This window comes from Podarcis gaigeae (genome assembly GCF_964106915.1).
Source record: "Podarcis gaigeae genome assembly, chromosome: Z".
NCBI classification, from domain to species: Eukaryota; Metazoa; Chordata; class Lepidosauria; order Squamata; family Lacertidae; genus Podarcis; species Podarcis gaigeae.
This window is the reverse complement of record NC_139691.1, coordinates 1,756,000-1,774,315: the sequence shown is the minus strand read 5'-3', so window position 1 is coordinate 1,774,315 and position 18,316 is coordinate 1,756,000. Positions and strand designations below refer to the sequence as shown.

At 51.2% G+C, this 18,316-nt stretch overlaps 1 protein-coding gene across 1 annotated transcript in view; it reads left to right on the top strand.

Annotated features, from left to right (window-relative positions):
• Window positions 1-16,888, top strand: part of CRB2 (crumbs cell polarity complex component 2) — a 66,935-nt gene extending 50,047 nt beyond the window's left edge. Inside the window, exons 8-13 of the mRNA XM_083721600.1 lie at window positions 56-618; window positions 3,377-3,542; window positions 4,480-5,347; window positions 6,830-6,946; window positions 8,785-8,911; window positions 11,022-16,888. Of these exons, the coding sequence (XP_083577726.1) occupies window positions 56-618; window positions 3,377-3,542; window positions 4,480-5,347; window positions 6,830-6,946; window positions 8,785-8,911; window positions 11,022-11,249 (2,069 nt within the window). The 3' untranslated portion in view covers window positions 11,250-16,888. The remainder of the gene's footprint in view (window positions 1-55; window positions 619-3,376; window positions 3,543-4,479; window positions 5,348-6,829; window positions 6,947-8,784; window positions 8,912-11,021) is intronic.
• The last annotated feature ends 1,428 nt before the right edge of the window (window positions 16,889-18,316 follow it).

Sequence of the window (18,316 nt, the reverse complement as noted above, 5' to 3'; positions counted from 1 at the left end):
TGTTCTGATGCTCCCTTCAGCTCAGAGTTGCCATGCATTGTTCTTTCTTCCTCAGAGTCTCCTGCAGGAACTTTCAGCCAAGACAACTCCTCAAGCTTTGCTGCCTTTGCAGTTAGCAGCAGTCTCGGGGCAAACTTTAACCTTTCGTTTTTCATCCGAACTCTGAGGCCCAGTGGTCTGGTGACCCAAATCAGCAACCAAAGTGAAGTTTTCCTCACAGTGTATCTGAAGGATGGGCAGCTCCAGCTGGAGGCACCTTCTGCTGCTCCCATTGGGCCAACTGGGCAGCTGGCGGATGGCACCAGGCACTTTGTGGTGCTTTCCTTCCACAATGGTCTTGTTTACACCAGCCTTTTAGGCAGAGAGGAGGAACTAGGACCCCTGGTGGTGACTCCTCTCCCTCCTGGCTTCGTGGTTCATGTGGGTGGACTCCCAGACCAAGACAGTGCTGCCACGTGGGGAGGGCCTTTTAAAGGCTGCCTTCAGGATGTTCAACTCAATGACTGGCAGATGCAGTTTGCCCCTCATCTGGCTGCTAACCACAGTGGCCCACAAGAGAAGCTTGTGGGGCAAACTACCAACGTTGGTTTCGGATGCACCTCTGATGACACCTGCAAGGTAAGGAGAATGCCAGAAGTTGTCTGTCTCTGCTGATAATGGCACCATAGTGCAGCCTTTGCAAGCCTGGTGCCCTCCAGATGTTTTGGACTACAATTCGCATCAGCCCCACCCAGCATGGAGTTGTAGTTCAAAACATCTGGAGGTGACAGCAAGTTGGCAGAGGCCAACTTGTACCCCTGTGAACTGAAGGGCAGAAGGAGGCCTAACGAGCTCGGTGATGGTTTCCTCAAGTGGCCACCAGCATTCCCTTGCAAGCCCACAAGCAGGATACGCCTCCAGCAGCTGGCAACTGGAGGTATCCTGCCGGGGAGTCACACCTTGAGATGACAACTATATTAGGGCCATCCCAGCAACCCATGGAACAAATTCCATAGGAGGCGTGTGAAATGGGGTTTACTTTTGCCAGACAGTAAAGTTATGACATTTCTTTTTGTTTATAGTTGAGAGAAGGCAAGAAACCGTGAGGAACACACATGACAGAGGTGTACAAAGTATGTGTGATGTATAGAAAGCAGATAGAGATGCATTTTTTCCTCTCTCAAAAGTCTTATGGATGTCCAAGGAAACCAAATGTTGGAAGATTCAGAACCAACAAAAGTATTTCTTTCTTAAACTGTGAACCTTCCACTGCAAGAGGCTGTGATGGTCACCAACTTGGGTGGCTTCAAAAGAGGATGGGACAAATTCACGCAGGAGAATAAGGCTAATCAGTGGCTAGTAGCCATGATGGCTGTGTCCTGCCTCTCCTGTCAGAGGCAGTATGCCTCAGTACCAGTTTCTGGGACAAATCTCAACTGTGGGAGCTGCTGTTGTACTGAGGTCCTGTTTGTGGGCTTCCCAGAGGCATCTGGTTGGCCACTGTGGAAGTGACTTCTGTTCCATTTCTGTTCCAACTACCTGATATAAATGAGCTGTTGAGAGATTGCAAATGGGCTAAAGGGTGCATGCAAAGCCAAAGCCCAGAAGAATTGGTGCACAATTGCTCTGCCAGTTTCCTCCCCAGCGACAGAGTAGCAAAGAAAGCAACCTTATATTGAGCCAGACCATCTAGACCAGTGTTGTCTACTCTGGCTGACAGCAGGTCTCCAAGGTTTCAGACAGGTGTCCTTCTTAGCCTTACTTGGAGATGCTGGAGATTGAACCTGGACCTTCTGGATGCAAAGCATGTTCTCCGTCTATGATCTTCCTGCAAGAGCAGCAGAGGAAGCTGCTGTTCACTAAGTCTATTTAGCTCAGTGTGGTGGACACAGACTTGCAGTCTCTTTCTAGGGTTTCAGACAGGTGGGCATGCCAAGCCCTACCTGGAGATGCTGAGAAGTTCACTGGGACCTTCTGCATGCAAAGCATCTCCCCCACCTCTTTTTCCATGACACACTTAAGCAAGAGGGGCAGTGAGTCCCTGTTTGCCAGAGGAAAGGCCTGCACAGTAGCTCATGCAGGGCTGTTACCACCACTTCACTGTTGCTCTTGCCTTAGCACTGGCTTGGCATGGAGGTGAATGCCAAGGGGGGGGGTCACCTTAGATAGCCTTTGCTAACCTGGTTCCCCCCAGCTGTTTTGGACTACAATTCCCATCAACCCCAGCAAACCAGGCTGGTGAAGGGTGGTCTAGAAGCTTACATGTTTCCAGCATTTCCTTCCTATGTTCTTCCTCCTTACGCTGTCAAAGGACCAGGCATTGGGCAGGCAGGAGTAACAGCATTAACCTGGCAAGGTGGAGTATGGACTGTCCTTTGCCTCTCTCCTCTATTCAGCATGTGCTCATGGTCTCTCTCTCTCTTTGTCCCCATCCAGCTTCTCACTCCCTCGCTTGGCCCTCAGATGAGCATCTTCCGCCACAAGGGCAACTGCATGCATGCATTGCAACCTTTCTGTCTTGAATTGGCTTGGGGCTAAAGGCACCTCTTGCACACACAGAGGTCTTGAAAGAAGGCTTGTTTGGCAGGGGGAAATTTGATCCAGTGCTGGCCTACCCAGTGCACCACCTACACAGAGACACACAGATGCAGGGGAACCCCCCCCCCCCCGGCCACCACTTCTCTTTCTCTGTAGTAAGTTACAGAGGGACAATGCTCAATCTTTATGCAGCTTAAAAGCATCCAGCTCATTAGTACAAAGAGAGATTCCCCCAGACTAGATCAATTCCACTCGATAATAACTTGGCCTCAGACGTCTCCTAAAGTACCCAGTGCAAACGAGAAGCCAAGTCCCAGCTTTCCAGTTGTTACAAATGGGGAGGGAGCAGAAAATCTTAGAGACGGTATCCTGAGCACAGTGCCCTCCCTCACACCACCAAAGCTGCCACCAGAGTCCTGCTTGCAGCAGAAAAGGAAAGCACAAAGAGGCAGACATGGGTGGTGAGAAAGTGAAAATAGCAGAAAAGTCGAGCGTAAGCGTGAGAAACTGCCATTTCTCCATGTAGCTCACTATGATCTATGCTGACTGCCAGGGGCTCTGCAGGGTTACAGAGAGGAGGCACTCAGACCCCACCTGGCGATGCCAGGGAGAGAACCTGGGACCTCCTAGCACTACCACTGAGCTAGACACCTTCTGGCCAGGGTTGGAAATTCAGTTGCTAGCCATGCATCCCACCGTTTTCATCCAACGGCAACTACGGCTCCCAGGCATTCCTCATCCAAATCTGCTAGCCTTCCCCCTGCCCCTCAGACCCCCAGCAATGCATGTCTCTCCAAAGCAAAAGGAAGAGTGGACCCTGTTCCTTCTCCTCTGACCAGGCTCCTTTCTTGTCTTTCAGTCTGGGCCATGCCTCAATGGCGGCCAGTGCACCGTCACATGGAATGACTTCAGCTGCAGCTGCCCAGCCAACTTCACAGGCAAGCGCTGTCACGAGAGAGTCTGGTGCATGAGTGAGCTGTGTCCTCAAGCCACAACCTGCGTGGATGTCCCTTCCGGCTACGTCTGTAAGCATCATGCAAGAGAACCTGAAGCAAGAAGCGCAAGAGCCTCCCCTTTTCTATCATTCATTTAAAGAATTTATAAGAACGTAAGAGTAGCATGCTGGATCAGGCCCAAGGCCCATTTAGTCCAGCATCCTATTTTCACAGTGGCCAACCAGAGGTCTGTAGGACAGCAGGAAGAGTGCAACAGCACTCTCCTATTCTCCGGTTTCCAACAACAATTCAAAAGCATAATTGCCTCCATCTGCGAAGGTAGAGCCCAGCCATCGTGGCTGGCAACCATCAGTCGCCCTCTCCTCAATGATTCTGCATAAACCACTTAATACAGAATACATAAGCATAAGAGTATCTGAAACTGCATGAGATAAAACCAATCATAAGACAAATCTGCAAATCACAATAAAGCCCCTAATTGCAGATCGTATCAGCTGTGGACTAAAATCTCCCCACCCTTCACAGTGACTAATGCAGGTAAATATCCCTGTTCCACCCATACCCCCTCATCCTTTAAAATGCTCACTGTGGGCGAGAACATAAGAGCCTGCTGGGTCAGAGCAAAGAGCTTCCTGTTCTCAGTGGTGGACCCTTTGCCCCAGCAGGAAGTCCGCAAGCAGGAGATGAGCACAACGCAGCCCTTCTCACTTGTGATTCTGAGCAGCGGGTGTTTAGAGGCACACTGCCTTCAACAGACCACAAATTTGCCATGACCACAAATTTGCCATGGCCTTCTTTAGTGGCCTCATGCATGTGTCATGAAAGTGGTGGCTAGGATTGGCACCGAGAGAGATATATACAGTGATGCTCCTCAGTACACAGGGATAGTCAGTGTTGCTCTCTCTTGGAAGATACCTTCAAATGGGGATCCTTGTTATTTTCATTGGAGCCCCCCCCCCCCGACCTGCCTCCTCTGACTGCCATGTTCACCTTCTCCTCCTTGCAGGTCTGGCCACGGCCACGTTCCATGAGCGCGACGCAGCTGAATTCACAGCCAACGTGTCCATCACCAGAGCCCTCCATAGCCTCCGCCTGGACTTCAGAACAAGGGACCAAGACAGCATCTTGCTGCGGGCCGTGGTGGCTGTGGATTCCCTCCTGGTGGCCATCCAGAACTCCTCTCTGCTGGTAGAGATCAGGAGTGGGAACGGCGTTGAGGGGGCAAACCTCCTCAGCGAGGTGCCAGTCTCAGATGGCGCCTGGCACACGCTTTCGCTGTCCATGGAAGATCCCTTGGCTCTCTCGTCAAGATGGCACCTTTGTCTGGATGGGTCCGTCAACACAACCCTCCAGGGCAATGCTGGGAACCTGGACTTCCTGAAGAGCAACGCACTCATTGTCCTGGCTGAAAACTTCACCGGCTGCCTTGGGCATGCAGATGTGGGTGGAGTGCTTCTGCCACTGGCTGCCCCCACCGCGTACCCACAGCCAGAACAGTTCCTGCAGACAAACAGCCGGGCAACCCTTCTTGGCTGCCAGGGGCAAGACGTCTGTGCCTCCAGCCCGTGCCTCCACCAGGGCACCTGCCAGGACCTCTTCAACACCTTCAGCTGCGCCTGCAGCCCTGGGTGGGAGGGGCCTCTGTGCGAGGCCAACACTGACGACTGCAAGTCCAGCCCCTGCCTCCACGGCACCTGCATAGATGAAGTGGCTGATTTCCAGTGCAACTGCGAGAAGGGCTACATTGGGAAGCGCTGCCACATCAACGTGGACGACTGCATTAGGCACCAGTGCCAGAATGGTGGGACCTGTGTGGATGGGGTCTACAGCTACTCCTGCAAGTGTCCCCCACAGTACACAGGCCCTCACTGCGAGTAGGTGTCCCGCCGCCCCCTGCCCCCTAAGGATGCTGCTGGAGGGAGCAGGGCTTCCAGGAATGGTGCTGGGAAGATTAGCCTGAAGCAAGCTGTTTGTTTGTTTGTTTCTCTGTTTTTATTTATATTTAAACACAATTACCAAGCAAATTGTTGTCTTCCAGGGCAAATGTGCAGATGTTGAGTTTTGCATGCAGTCATCCACATGGCATCAAAACAGACTTTTGGGAAATCTTCTATGCTGCAGATTAAGCTCGCGTCCACAGGGCATACACTTCAATCTAGAGCATTAAGATAATTTTTCCGTAGTGGCTGCTGCAATTGAGACAGAAGGGAGATTACTGCACTACAGTTAATAACCAATACACTGGTTATTTACTGGTGCCTTTTGCACGCTGCTCCACAGCAAAACGTTCCCTAAGCAGCTCGTGATAAACAAGTAAAAGAAAACCTTAAATCAAAACAAGAAACCATTAAAAGACGGGAGAGACCTGGCATGTTTAGGAAGCAGGCTTATAGCGTGGAAAAGTTCCATTTCTTTCAGTAATTCAACTTAAAAGGTGAAACTAATATATGAGATCGACTCATGACATGTGAAGTGAGATCTGCTTCTACTTCTCCGAGGTCCAATCTTTCTCCATTTGCAATCCTTGTTTTGCTGATTTCATTGAATATTCTAATATTCTGAGATGGTTCATTTGGGGTTTTCATCAGCTGTACGCCATGATCATCACAATTGTAACAAATCAAGGCTTGACCTGTCTCACTTGGCATTTCATGAGTCAATCTCATATATTAATTTCACCTTTTAAGTTGAATTACTGAAAGAAAGGAACTTTTCCGCAATATTCTAATTTTTCGAGTTTCACCTGTAGTTTAGCCTGTCGGAGTCTCTCTGGGGCTCCAGGCAAGAGTCTCTCCCACCTGGAGGTGACAGTGGGGGTTGGACCTGAGACTTTCAGCATGCAAAGCAGGTCTCAGTCACTGAGCTGAAGCCCTTTGAGTTGCAATGAAACAGGACCTGCTGCACCTCCGAAATGCAGAGCAGAGGTCTGGATTGCCCAAGTCTCTCAAGAAGCCTGGGTGGACCAAGAGGCCCCTGCCTGGCACTGAAAGGGCTGTGAAGCTGGTGACAGGAACTGAGCTTCCCTGGGAAGAGAAGCCTTGCCTGCCTCACTGCATTTGGCCTCTGGAAGGACCTTGCGGGGTCAGAGAGATGCATATGGGACGTGGCGGCCTCTTGGGTAGTCTTGTCCCAAGGCTTCCTGGGCATCAGGGCAGGGGCGGCCAAGCACAGCCCCAGGGTCAAAGTGGGCATGGCCAAAGTGCATCTATTTCTTGTATCTATTACAAGTGCAGATGTGCCGGCACTGCCAGTGTTTGTTTTGATTTCGTTAAAAGTCCCTCCCCCTTTTAAACAAACTTAGAAAATGTATGCTGTATGTATGCTTACAATCTTCTCCTTCTTCTTCTTCCAACCAGGTGGCCGTACCCACCTGAGCAGTGTGGGAAGAACTTCACCTGCCTGAATGGCGGCAAGTGCATAAGTGGCGTCTGGGGAGCCAACTGCACCTGCAAGCCAGGCTACACAGGCAGAAGGTAGGACCAGAGTTCCCCATTGCAGGCCAGGCCAGTGGCCCAAGGAGCCCAGCAACTGGTTTCTTCAAAAGAGCAGCTTGGCTGTTTTCACACAATGCATTCTCATTGTATTACCCTTTAAAAACAATCCTCTATGTATCCAAATAATATCTGTATAATACTGAGTTTACAACTGCATAGGTAAAGGTAAAGGGACCCCTGACTATTAGGTCCAGTCGTGACTGACTCTGGGGTTGCGGCGCTCATCTCGCTCTATAGGCCGAGGGAGCCGGCGTACAGCTTCCGGGTCATGTGGCCAGCATGACTAAGCCGCTTCTGGTGAACCAGAGCAGCGCACGGAAATGCCGTTTACCTTCCCGCCAGAGTGGTACCTATTGATGTACTTGCACTTTGATGTGCTTTCGAGCTGCTAGGTTGGCAGGAGCAGGGACGGAGCAATGGGAGCTCAGCCCGTCGCGGGGATTCGAACCACTGACCTTCTGATCGGCAAGTCCTAGGCTCTCTGGTTTAACCCACAGTGCCACCCACATCCCACCTACAACTGCATACAGAATATCAAAAGGCAATGGAAACCAGAAATTCCCAACAACCTCATTTCAGTGAGGAGTCTCTCTCGTTCCTGCAAATAGGCTATAGCTTCTGATTCCTTAGAGCAGAGGTTTTCAACCTTTTTGAGTCCACGGCTCCCTTGACCAACTCCATTCTTTGTGGGTCTCAGGGGCCTACTTACGTCCCCCCTTGCCTGCTGAGCTGGCAGCCCCTCACCCTTTTTCGAACACCCTCCCTTGTGGAGTGTTCCCTCAGCCTACTCTCCTCTCCCCTCTCCCTGGGAATCCTCTGGGCAGCTGCTGTCTCTGGTCTCTGAGCTGCCCCCCCTGCCCCAAAGAGAGATGGCTCCTCACACTGCCCCACAGAGGCCTGGGAAGCACCCCCTGGCCAGCCAAAGGTGCACCATTCGCCTGAGGAGCTTGTAGCCAGGGCTGCTGCAACAAACAGCTGCGCAAGCCTTGGGGAGGCAGAGAGGCAAGAGGGCATGAGAGAAGGGAAGGAAGGAAGGAAGGAAGGAAGGAAGGAAGGAAGGAAGGAAGGAAAGAGGCCAGGGTTGCCCACCGCACCCCTGACCATCCTTCAAGGCACCCCAGGGGGCCACGACACACTGGTTGAAAGCCACTGCCTTAGAGGAAAGATCTTTATCAGATCTCACTTTCAATCAATGCTCTGGTTCACCAAAAATCATAGGTGCAAGTCCAACGTACTCAGTCTTCCTTTATAGAAAATTTGCTTTTGGGTACCAAACTGTGATTCTATATAAAATGCAAGCTGGCTGAAAGTCTCCACAAGACTAAGGATGTGGTTATAAATCTGTGAGTGCAGTATAGATACTATTTGGATATATTTGGGTCTCTTTGTTGTGTGTAGAGACTATTGCCATGAGAGACTCACACAAAGCACACAGTTGGCCTGTCCTTATTGCACCAAGAAGAGCAAACCACCCTAAGATGACCAGTAAGCCAGCTGGACCTGTGGGAGGGCTGGAGCCCACAGATGGGAGCAAGCAGGAAGTGGGAAACTGAGTTTTTCAGCTTTTGGTGCCTTTAAGGAAAAGAGACCTCTGGCTGTTTCTAAGCAGGCACTGCTGAGAGTGCAAAGCCCACCATGGCAGCTGTGTCTTCCACAGGGCCGGCCCTTTCAGTACAGTTAGCTTAGTACCTCTCCAGCTTGCTAAGTTCACCCACTGACAAGGCAAAGCCCCAAACCAACCCCTCCCCTCCAGGTGCCTATTGTAATGCCATCATTTCTTTTGGGTTAAGGCTGACTCTTGCCAATTTCTTTTGCAGATGCCAGATCAACATCAATGACTGTGACCCCAATCCCTGCCAGAATGGGGGGACCTGCCAGGATTCCGTAAACCGGTATCGATGTGTGTGCAGTGCCAGCTACACTGGGGAGCGATGCGACATTGACGTAAGCCAATGCTTCCTGTGCGTAGTGGTGGGTCAGGCTTTTGTCTCTTAAGGCTAAGGTAGTTTGGCCGAGAGGGAAAGGAACTGTTTAAAAATCCTGGTCGGATTCAGAGGCAGGGTGGGGGCGCTGGGTCTCCACCCCACAACTCTTGCACCAGGAGAGTTCAGCATTTGCACTCAGAACTGATTTTAAACATCGGGCCCAAATGCTGTTTCTCTGTCCTTGGAGGTTTGAAGCAGAGGTTCGATAGTCAAATGTCATCTACTATTTAGCCGAGATTCCTGCCTTGGAGGGGGTTGGGCTAGATGACCCTCAGGACCCTCCCAACTCTATGGTTCTATGAAAATGCAATCAAATAACTCCCATTAGCATATTCCCTGCACAATTTTTGGGTGGTTGTGGAATTCAGAAAGTTTTAAGTATTATTGGGGGGGGGGGGGATAGGTCAGTGATGAAGTGTGAGGGAACAGGGTCCCCAGGAGGTGAAGAGGGGCAGAGAAGCACAGTGTCTGCCCGGGGGAGAGGGGTCTGTGCCTGTATGTGTCGAGGGCCAGGAAATCTATATGAATTTTAAAATACCCTAACTGAGCATGCTGTTTGCTTGTGGTGGGAGAGAGGCACTTGATGCTTTGCTCATCAGACAGGGGAATAAGTCTGCGTTGCGTGGGCTTCTCCTTGCCTGCCCTGCATGCTCCTCCTTGCATGGGATGTGGTTGCATGTGGGTGACTGGGAACCGGTAACATACTAACCTTGACTGCATGAACCTGCCCTTAATGCCATTGCATGTCTGCAGGGGAGACAGGCTCTCTGCTGTTGCTGTTGCAGCTGTGCCTCCTCCGGCTGATGCTTCTAAACAACCCCTTTGTTTAGAAGCCTTTGCATGCCTGATTCTGAGGCAGCAGCCCCACTGCCTCCAGGGGTCTTGGCGCTGGTCCCTTCCCGCGGGCTTCCTGCATGCTGATGCTTGCTCTGCTGCCTCTTCTCTTTCGTTTCTAGACCACAACTAACCTGTGTGTCTGGCTCTCAACAGTGCACCCTCCGCGGCCTGGCCCCTTCGCCCCATTGTGATGCTGTCTGGTGGGACAGAGCCTCCTGAAATCTGACACAGAACATGCTCCACCTTGTTAAGTGCAGCAGATAAAAGGTTTTGAGCTGCAATCCGCTGGCCCCACGCCAGGGTGGAGAAGCTGCTTGCTTAAACTGCCCTCTGATATAGCCAAACCCTATTCCAATTGCACAACACATCTGATATATCCAATTGCAAGGCTTAGGAGCTCAGAATCCACCCAATTACCTGCTTACAAATCTCCCTCCCGGTTTCTCTCTGGGAAGGTAGCAGTGGCTTGGCCAGCAAGCGTCTTAGCTGCTGAGCTGACACACTGCTGTTTTTAGTAAGGCTTATGCTAATCTTGTGTCCCCGAAACAGTTCTGTGAGTAAGCTCTGAGCTGTAAGTGGCTGCTTTTCCTGTACTGCCATGCACAGCATCTGCATGCAAGTTCCCTGGCTGAGGACGCATCAGCCGGACTGCCCCCCTGGAAGGGGACCAGACATTGATAAGGTGTGCATGTTGTGAGATTAGATTTCTCGCTGCTGATCTGGAGAAAATCTTGCACAGGCAATTGGTGCTTCCTACTAACCACCCTGCTCAACACTCGTAACAGGAACAGGGAAGTGTTCCCATATGACAAATTGTCCCAAAGGAGCACTCTTGCCTCTCGAGGGCAGAGGCTACCATACTCCCCACACCTGCGTCTGTGCATGGTTGATGTTTGGGGCTGCATGTCCTTTCTAGCCACACTTGTGATAGGTCAGAGCTGCAGGCTGCTAGCATTTTTGAATTGGCAGGGATTGCAGCCAATTGGATCCTAGCTATGCCTCCCTCCTAGAGGGAGTTCTAGTGCCTGCTTTCTGCAGCCAGAAATCCAGCCCCTTTCTCCATATCCCTGACTACTGACATTTGGTTCCTGAGCCTTGGCCTACTTTTAACACTGACCTGGGGGACAGCATGCACCCCTTCCTTCCCCTCTCAAGTGCCACACAGCTGCCAAGCAACCCCCCCCCCACTGCCCACCGAAGGCTCATTCTTTTTCCATTAATTTCTCTTGCAGAGGGGGACTCCAGGTGCTCTCTTCCCATTCCCATTAATTGAAGTAGCGGTGCCAGTAGCCTGTGGTTGCTTGCTGCTACTCATTATTATCTTCGTGCTTATGATCCTCACGGCCCGGAAGAGGCGCCAGTCTGAGGGGACCTACAGCCCAAGCCAGCAGGAGGTGGCAGGAGCTCGCCTGGAGATGGACAGTGTGCTCAAGGTGCCGCCCGAGGAGCGCTTAATATAGGCCCTGCTCTAGCGAGGCAAAGGGCTGCCTTGGCAAGGCCGGCACTGAGGTGCTGGGCTTGTCCCGGGCTGTGCACCTTCTCGCCCACCTCACAAAGCTCCTTAAGCGCAGTGGAGTTGCAAGCGCGTGAGTGGCTGGCCACAGGTGCACCTGGGAATGCCCAAGGCTCCCCAACCCACTCTCTGTGGCTCTTTCCCAGAGGCAGCAGTTAGGCATCCCCCTTGCCCCCTTCCCCGTCCATCCCTCGGCTCAAGGAGGAGCCTGCCCAAAGGCCTCCCTTGCAAAATGCTGTTCTCACAGGGAGAACTGCAGGCTGCCTCTGCCCGATTATGCCGGGGGGGGGGGCGCTTTCCCAAGACCAGCACCAACACCAGCCAACCTTCAACAGAAACAGCATCTCCGATCCTGCCTCCCTGTCAGACATGGCTCCAAGGGGTGGAGAGACTTCTCAGAAGCCACTGAGAACATTTGCACAAACCATCTCGTTTTATAAAACAGCCCCCTTTGCGGGTGGACTCTCTTGACATTCCCACAGGTACCATTTGTTGGCAGTGCTAGTGATGGAGATGGTGAATGTTTGTGTGTGCTTATTCAGTTCTTCTTGCCAAATGGTGTGGGAGGAAGGCTGTAGGATGGAGAAGGGATTGTGGCCCCTTAAGGATTCAGTAACGGCAGAAGCCAGGTGCAGTGAAAAAGCAGCAACAGAGCCTGCATATGGACATGTGGGGGGCAGGTCCTCTCTCTGTCCCTCCCTTCCTGCCCACCCACCCACTTGAGATTGAGACTCATTAATAGCCCTCTGGCTCCCATGCTGCTGCCACCATCTCAAGTGGTAACTGTAAAGCTGCTTGGTTGGCTTCCTGGCTCAGGGATGCTCACCTGTAGATTACCAAGGGATGTACAGAACCTGCCCAGCCATTGCAGGGTTTCACCTTGTCTGAAATGCCACTGCATCTTGTTCCATCACAGCGACCAGCTTGGGCCCAAGTCAGCAGCTCCACGCTGGTAGGCACCGTGGGAGCAGCTGGGGGTGCAGTGCTTATCACCCTCTTCGGCCTCTCCATGGTTGCCATGAAGAAGAGGAGGGCCACCCAAGGAACCTACAGCCCCAGCCGGCAGGAGAAGGATGGGGCTCGAGTGGAAATGTGGAACGTCATCAAGCTGCCACCACTGGAGCGGCTGATCTGAATGCCATGGAGGTGGCGGCTGTGTGCCCATGAACTCAAGACTGCAGAGATTCACTCCCCATGGCGCTTCTCAGGTGTGGCTTCATCTGGTCCCTCCTTGCAGCATAACTAACAGGCAAGAGAGTCAGATTCCCTGTTGCTCCACTGGGCCTTCTGTGCTGGGGCGACATGTAATCGGTGAACGGTTAGCCAGCAGCGGAAGAACACAGTGGGGAGTGTTTCAGGGGCCAAAGGCCTGCTGTCTACTTGACCAGAAGCACCTGATGCCTGCACTGTTTGTCTACTTACAGGGAGAAGCTGAGCAAAATTCAGGGTTAGGAACTCAGCACAAACCTTGCATTGGTCATTAGTCAAGCAGTGGCATGGAGACAGAACAGGGTTGGATGAAGTCTGGGAGTAAGCCCTTCTGTGCTTGTTCTGACTAATACCACACACATGTCCAGAATCCAGTGATAAGCAGAGCCTTCCCTTTGCTAGAACACAGGGTATCCCTCCCTACTTGCTGAGGCATTACCAGAACTAATACTCCAGTGAACTGCAGCTGATTGCCAAGGATGAGCCGCAATGCAGTGGCCTATAGTGCCTTGTGAACAAGCTACCCAAGACAGTATTAGAACAACTGGAAGTGAACGTGGGGCCTCCCTGTCCCCCCTCCTTCCAGAGAGAGCTCCCGTTTTTGTTGCACAAAGTAAGAGCCCCCAACCAAGAGCATTCTCTTTCCTTGGTGTCACAAGGCCCTTGCTTTGAAAATCCCCTTTCATCTCCCAAGGTGGGAAACTTGCAGGTTTTGTTCATTTTCAATTTGTCCTAGTCACACTCTTGTCCTTGTATTTCCTTGCTAAGAATGAGAACAGTTTAAAAAGAAAAAGAGCAATAAAAGCAGATGTATGTACAACAATCAGCCAAAACAAAGAAAATAGCAGCTACAAACTGAGCGTGAGGCATCTTGCTTGCAGGACACTGAATCAGTTAAGGCAGGGTAAAGATCCTGGGGCTCTTCACGTCCCCCTTGACTTCAGCCCCCCCCCCCGACTCCTGGTCATACTGGCTGAGGCTAATGCGAGCCAGAAACTCCACAAAAGCAGGAGGAGGGCCTCAGGAGCCTAGAGTTGCCACTTTTTGTCAGGCAAAATAAAGGACAGGTCGAGGAAAATACGGGACAGGTGGGGGGCGCAGGGAATTGGGGGTTAAAAATTACCTGGTGCAGAAATGACTTAAAAGCATCCATTAGAATGTCACATGGGGGTTAGTATTTTATTCAATGAAAAAATGGGAGGGGGGCCTCTCACTTTCTGACTCATGAGTCTCCGTCTCTGAGCTTTCCGCCTCTGCCCATGCAAAACCCCTCTTTCCCCCAGTCTCCACCAGGGCTGTGCAATGCCCCTTTTCCAAGTCTGCTCCCTCCGTCCTTTCTGCACTCTTCCGCACTGGACCAGACCCCCTCTGCCTTCTGAGAAAAACCCTCTCTCAAGCGCCCCCCCCAGCCCATGATGACTCACTCTGGGCTCTCCTCCTCATGGACCCACCCTCTGCCACCACCAACACAAGCTCAGGCTCTCGCTCTGCTCCCACCAGACCCACCCTCTGTTTTGAGCTCGAATCTATGAAAAAGTCATCGTGTTTGAAGTCCAAACTACATACTGCTGCACTGCAGGGGGTTGGACTAGATGATCCTCAGGGTCCCTTCCAAATCTACAATTCTATGTGCTAAAGGACAGGCGACACTTTTCTCCAAAATAACTAAATGGATGATCCCATTTTTCTGGAGATGGGCGGCAACCCTACAGGAGCCCCCATTCTTTAGTTGGGGGCCATACAAGAGCAGGAGTCACTCTCTGCACCCCAACTGAACAAAATGAGGATGTGATTGGCAGGTGCTGCTGCATGGGCAGGCAGAGGTACTGGGCAAGGGGTGGCAAATCCTTATCCTGAAGGAAGAGGGAGCAGACAGTGGTCAGGTTGAGGAATGTGGGAACCTGTCAGATCAAAGTTTCATCTTGCTCAGAATTGTCCACCCTGATTTGCAGCAACTCCTGAATTTTTTTGTGGGTGGGAGGCAGTGGCCATTCCCAGTCCTATCTGGAAATGCCAGGGAGTGGACCTGGGGAAACTTCTGTAACAAAGCATGGGCTCTACAACTAACCTCTCCAACTCCCATCTCTGTGGAGCGCAAGGGGAAAGTATGGCCTGCAGCATTAGCTACCAGAAAAGGTGGGAGAGCCGTGCTCCAGCTCAAGGCTCCAGAGCAAAAGGAGGGAGGGATGCTGCTCAGATGAGGACAGCCATCCAGTAAAGGGAAGCTGCCCAGCATTGGCTTCTGATATCTATTGGGGAGTGGTACAAGGCTAGCCACGCAGTGCCCACTCCTCTGGTAGCCATGGTCAGAGCAGGAGAGCATCAGACTCCCTCCTACTGAACTCCCCATCCCCACAGGAAAGACCAGCTCATCCTTTCGCTGTGCGCTGGCTCCTCTTTCTGCACCCTGCACCCGAGACAAGATGAGCACCTGCATGGATATGGCCAACTGCGGCCCAAAATCATTAGCGTTTTCAGTCCAATTACCATCAACAGGAGTGAGAAATATTTTAGCAAACACTATCTGCTCCAAGCACCAAAGCCCAGCTTAATAAGGGGAGGTGTGAATTCCTATAGACTGTTGAGGGGGGGGGGGGAGCGCCCCGGCTGCTGCTGCTGCTGAGAAGTACATGATTCGTACTTCTGCTGTAAATATTTTAGAAATGCTACCTGTGCAAAAGAGAACTGATTCCACAAGGGGCTGGCCTGACACATAGCAGTCTCTGAGGAATCTGCCACACACCCTACCTCCCGACCCTTTGGAAGGGCCACTGAGACACACACACACACACACACACACACACACACACACACACACACACAGAGCTGAAGGCTTGTGACCAAGGCTAGGTCCCCAGAAGAGGAAAGGGAAATCCTGCTGCAGGGCAAGGGTTCCAAGTCCATCACTAGTAGGAGGATCCCAGCACTCCTATCAATTAAGAGTTTTCTTCCACCAGATTCAGATGAACATTCCCACCCCACCTCCTCTCTTGCTGCTGCAATCACAACACGTCCAAAAGGAGGAGGAAAAGGAAATCTAGCCCCCTCCGTGAGCCTTGGCTGGGCAGCACATAATGCCAGGCCTCTTCCAATGGATGTGTTCCATACAATTCCCACCGTGACTGTGAGAGGGAAGCAGCTGGCCAGGCCCATCCACTGTTGCAGAGGGGAGTCGGGTCAAAATCACAGAACTGTAGAGCTGGAAGGGATGTAAGTGGGTTTGCTGGGGAAGCAGCGGTTCCATGTGAGTGTGTTGATGGGGCTTGGCAAGGGCTGAATTCTGCTAGTCCAGCTTCCCTCCATGAGGCCCTTCGCTACCCTCCCTAGCAGTCTGTTAGGGAGCCCAACACCATTCAGCACGCATGGCACAATGAGAACCAAGGATGCCCTGACGAAGGTTGCCTGCAAGAGGGAGCTTAAACAGGTGGCTGTGGCAGGTAAGCCAAGCCAAGCAGAACACCATGTCTCTCCCAAAGGATTCAGCCTTGGAGGCGGGTGGAACACTTTCGCCCTTGAGCATGAGGCAGGATCCGCACGGCCTGTGCCTCAAAAGCAGCATTTTCTTGTCCACCCTGCTCAAGAATCTCTGAGGCCTCTTAAGGGGAATAAGCAAGTGAGAAGCATCATTGATTCCTGAGGTGAGGGCTACAGCAGAGGAAGCAGACTATGAATCGTAGAACTGCCTCCACCCCATGGATCCCAAACCCTGAGTCAACAGGAGGTGGGGCACTTTGGGGCAAAAACAAAGACACTTGCTGTGAGGGGATCCTCCAGCAACAGTTTGCACCTTCCAAGGAAGACCTCCCTTGTAGTAGGGTGACTGTGGATTGACTGAGACACTCCCACAGAATCTGGACCAGCGCCTTACCTACCTGCTTGGTGTGGCAACCAGCCTTGTATTTACCAGCACTTGGTACAACGCATATCTGAAGTTTTCCAGGAGGTGGCAACAAGGAACCATCTTGTGTCAGACACATGTCCAAAACGAATCATGCAGAGGAGCCCAGTTACTTTCGATATCACATCAAAACAGGTTTGTGAACCAGCCTTCAAAGAACAGCCCTCCACCATGAATGAGAAGTCATGACTCCTTGTCTGCCCCCTCCTATTTTTAGATTTGCACCTGAGCTCTGAGGATCACAGAGGCCCAACTTCCGCTACAGATATAAACCAGTGTTTTTAACCTCTCTGCTGTTTAATTTATGGATGTTTTTTATTCTGTTTCCCCACTGTGAACTTAACATACTTTTGATATTTAATGTTGGATATATTTTTTCACAAAGCTGCTGTGCTACAGATTATGTCCGTTCCTTTTTTTAAAAAAAAACCAGACTGGTGATTGTTGTAATTAAAATTTGCATCTATTTGTTCAGCTTTCACCATTCCACAAAGAAATGCATTTGCAATCAGAAAGTTGAGGGGAGTTTGATGGGGCTTCTGAAACTCCCCCAGGGCAAACAGCGGCTCCATAGCAACTCAAGCATGATGCACATGCTTCAATAGAAAGAGGAGGGGCGAGAGAAAAGGCAACCAGTGCCGTTCACAGTTTAGCAGGCTGCACTGTATTCTAAGCTTATTTTTACTAACAGTTTCACCTTCACCGGTTAAATGTTTATGAACAGCTCAGCCAATGGCTACAGGCCATCCGCATCCAGTTTCCATCCTATTTAAATATGCGCAGCAGACAAGATGCCAAGCAGTAAATTCAGCATTCTGATCTTGGCTAGGAGGAACAGGCACAGCTGCCAGGTGTCTTTCCTGTGTATCTCCTGAGGTCCCATTGCATGTGATAATGCTTCACTTTACAGGCCAAAAATAAGGAATGATATTGTCAGGTCCACCAGGAGGCTGGTGATGACAGCACAGAGGAGGAAGTGAAGGATGTGTTTTCCTATTTCTAATGGGATTGTGGTGTCAATATTCCCATCTGAATGACCTTGGAAACATTTATTTGTACTCCTCTGTGGGCCTATTACAGGGGTGACGAACCTCGTTTCAGTATGCCAGAAGTGGGTGCAGCAACAGTTGTGGCTCTTGCCGTCATACAATGAAGTCATGCTAAAGCTAGCATTCATCTCCTGCATGCACACTGCAAATGCACCCCTCTGCATTCTCCATCCAAGCAACCAAGAGCCACGGACACACTCTAGCCAGGCGGAAGCATTTGAGGAGGGCTGGGAGCATGGGCTGAGAAAAGTACGAAGGGCCAGTTAGAAGGGCAGGGAGGGGCCCATTCAGCACAAAGGCGGCCCTCTCTAAACTTTGCTCTTACTTCCCACTGGCAATAAGGTTTGGGCATGCTTGCACATGTTCAGTTCAAATACTTCATTTAAGTAGCATTACTGACCAATGATCTATTTGATGAAAACCCCACCCTGCTTTTTAAAAGGTCTGAGTTCAACACTTCATATAGACAGAAGAAGATGGCATTGGCAGCATGCTCAGGGGCTTCCCCTTGGCCAGAAAACGGCCCCGTGACAAAGGGGATGTTCTGCTGCAAAGGCCAAACTGAGCCTTCAAAGCACCTTGCTCAGTTGTTTCACGTTATCAGCTGCTGTCCTTCCCAGAATGTGGTTAGGCAGTTTTTGCCACCTGAATCCCTTCCTTCCATCCCAACCAACACAATTTGCTTCTTTAAAACACTGAATTCATTGAGACACTCGCATCTTCCCCCCCTTGTTTCTGTCAGTGCCTCAAAACTGGTTTTCTCCACTATCCCAATCCCTAGAAGAAAACTAATGTAGGAGGTGCCTAACTCTTAAGTTATATTTCAGAAAACGGATAAAACATTACAGGTGGGATGCA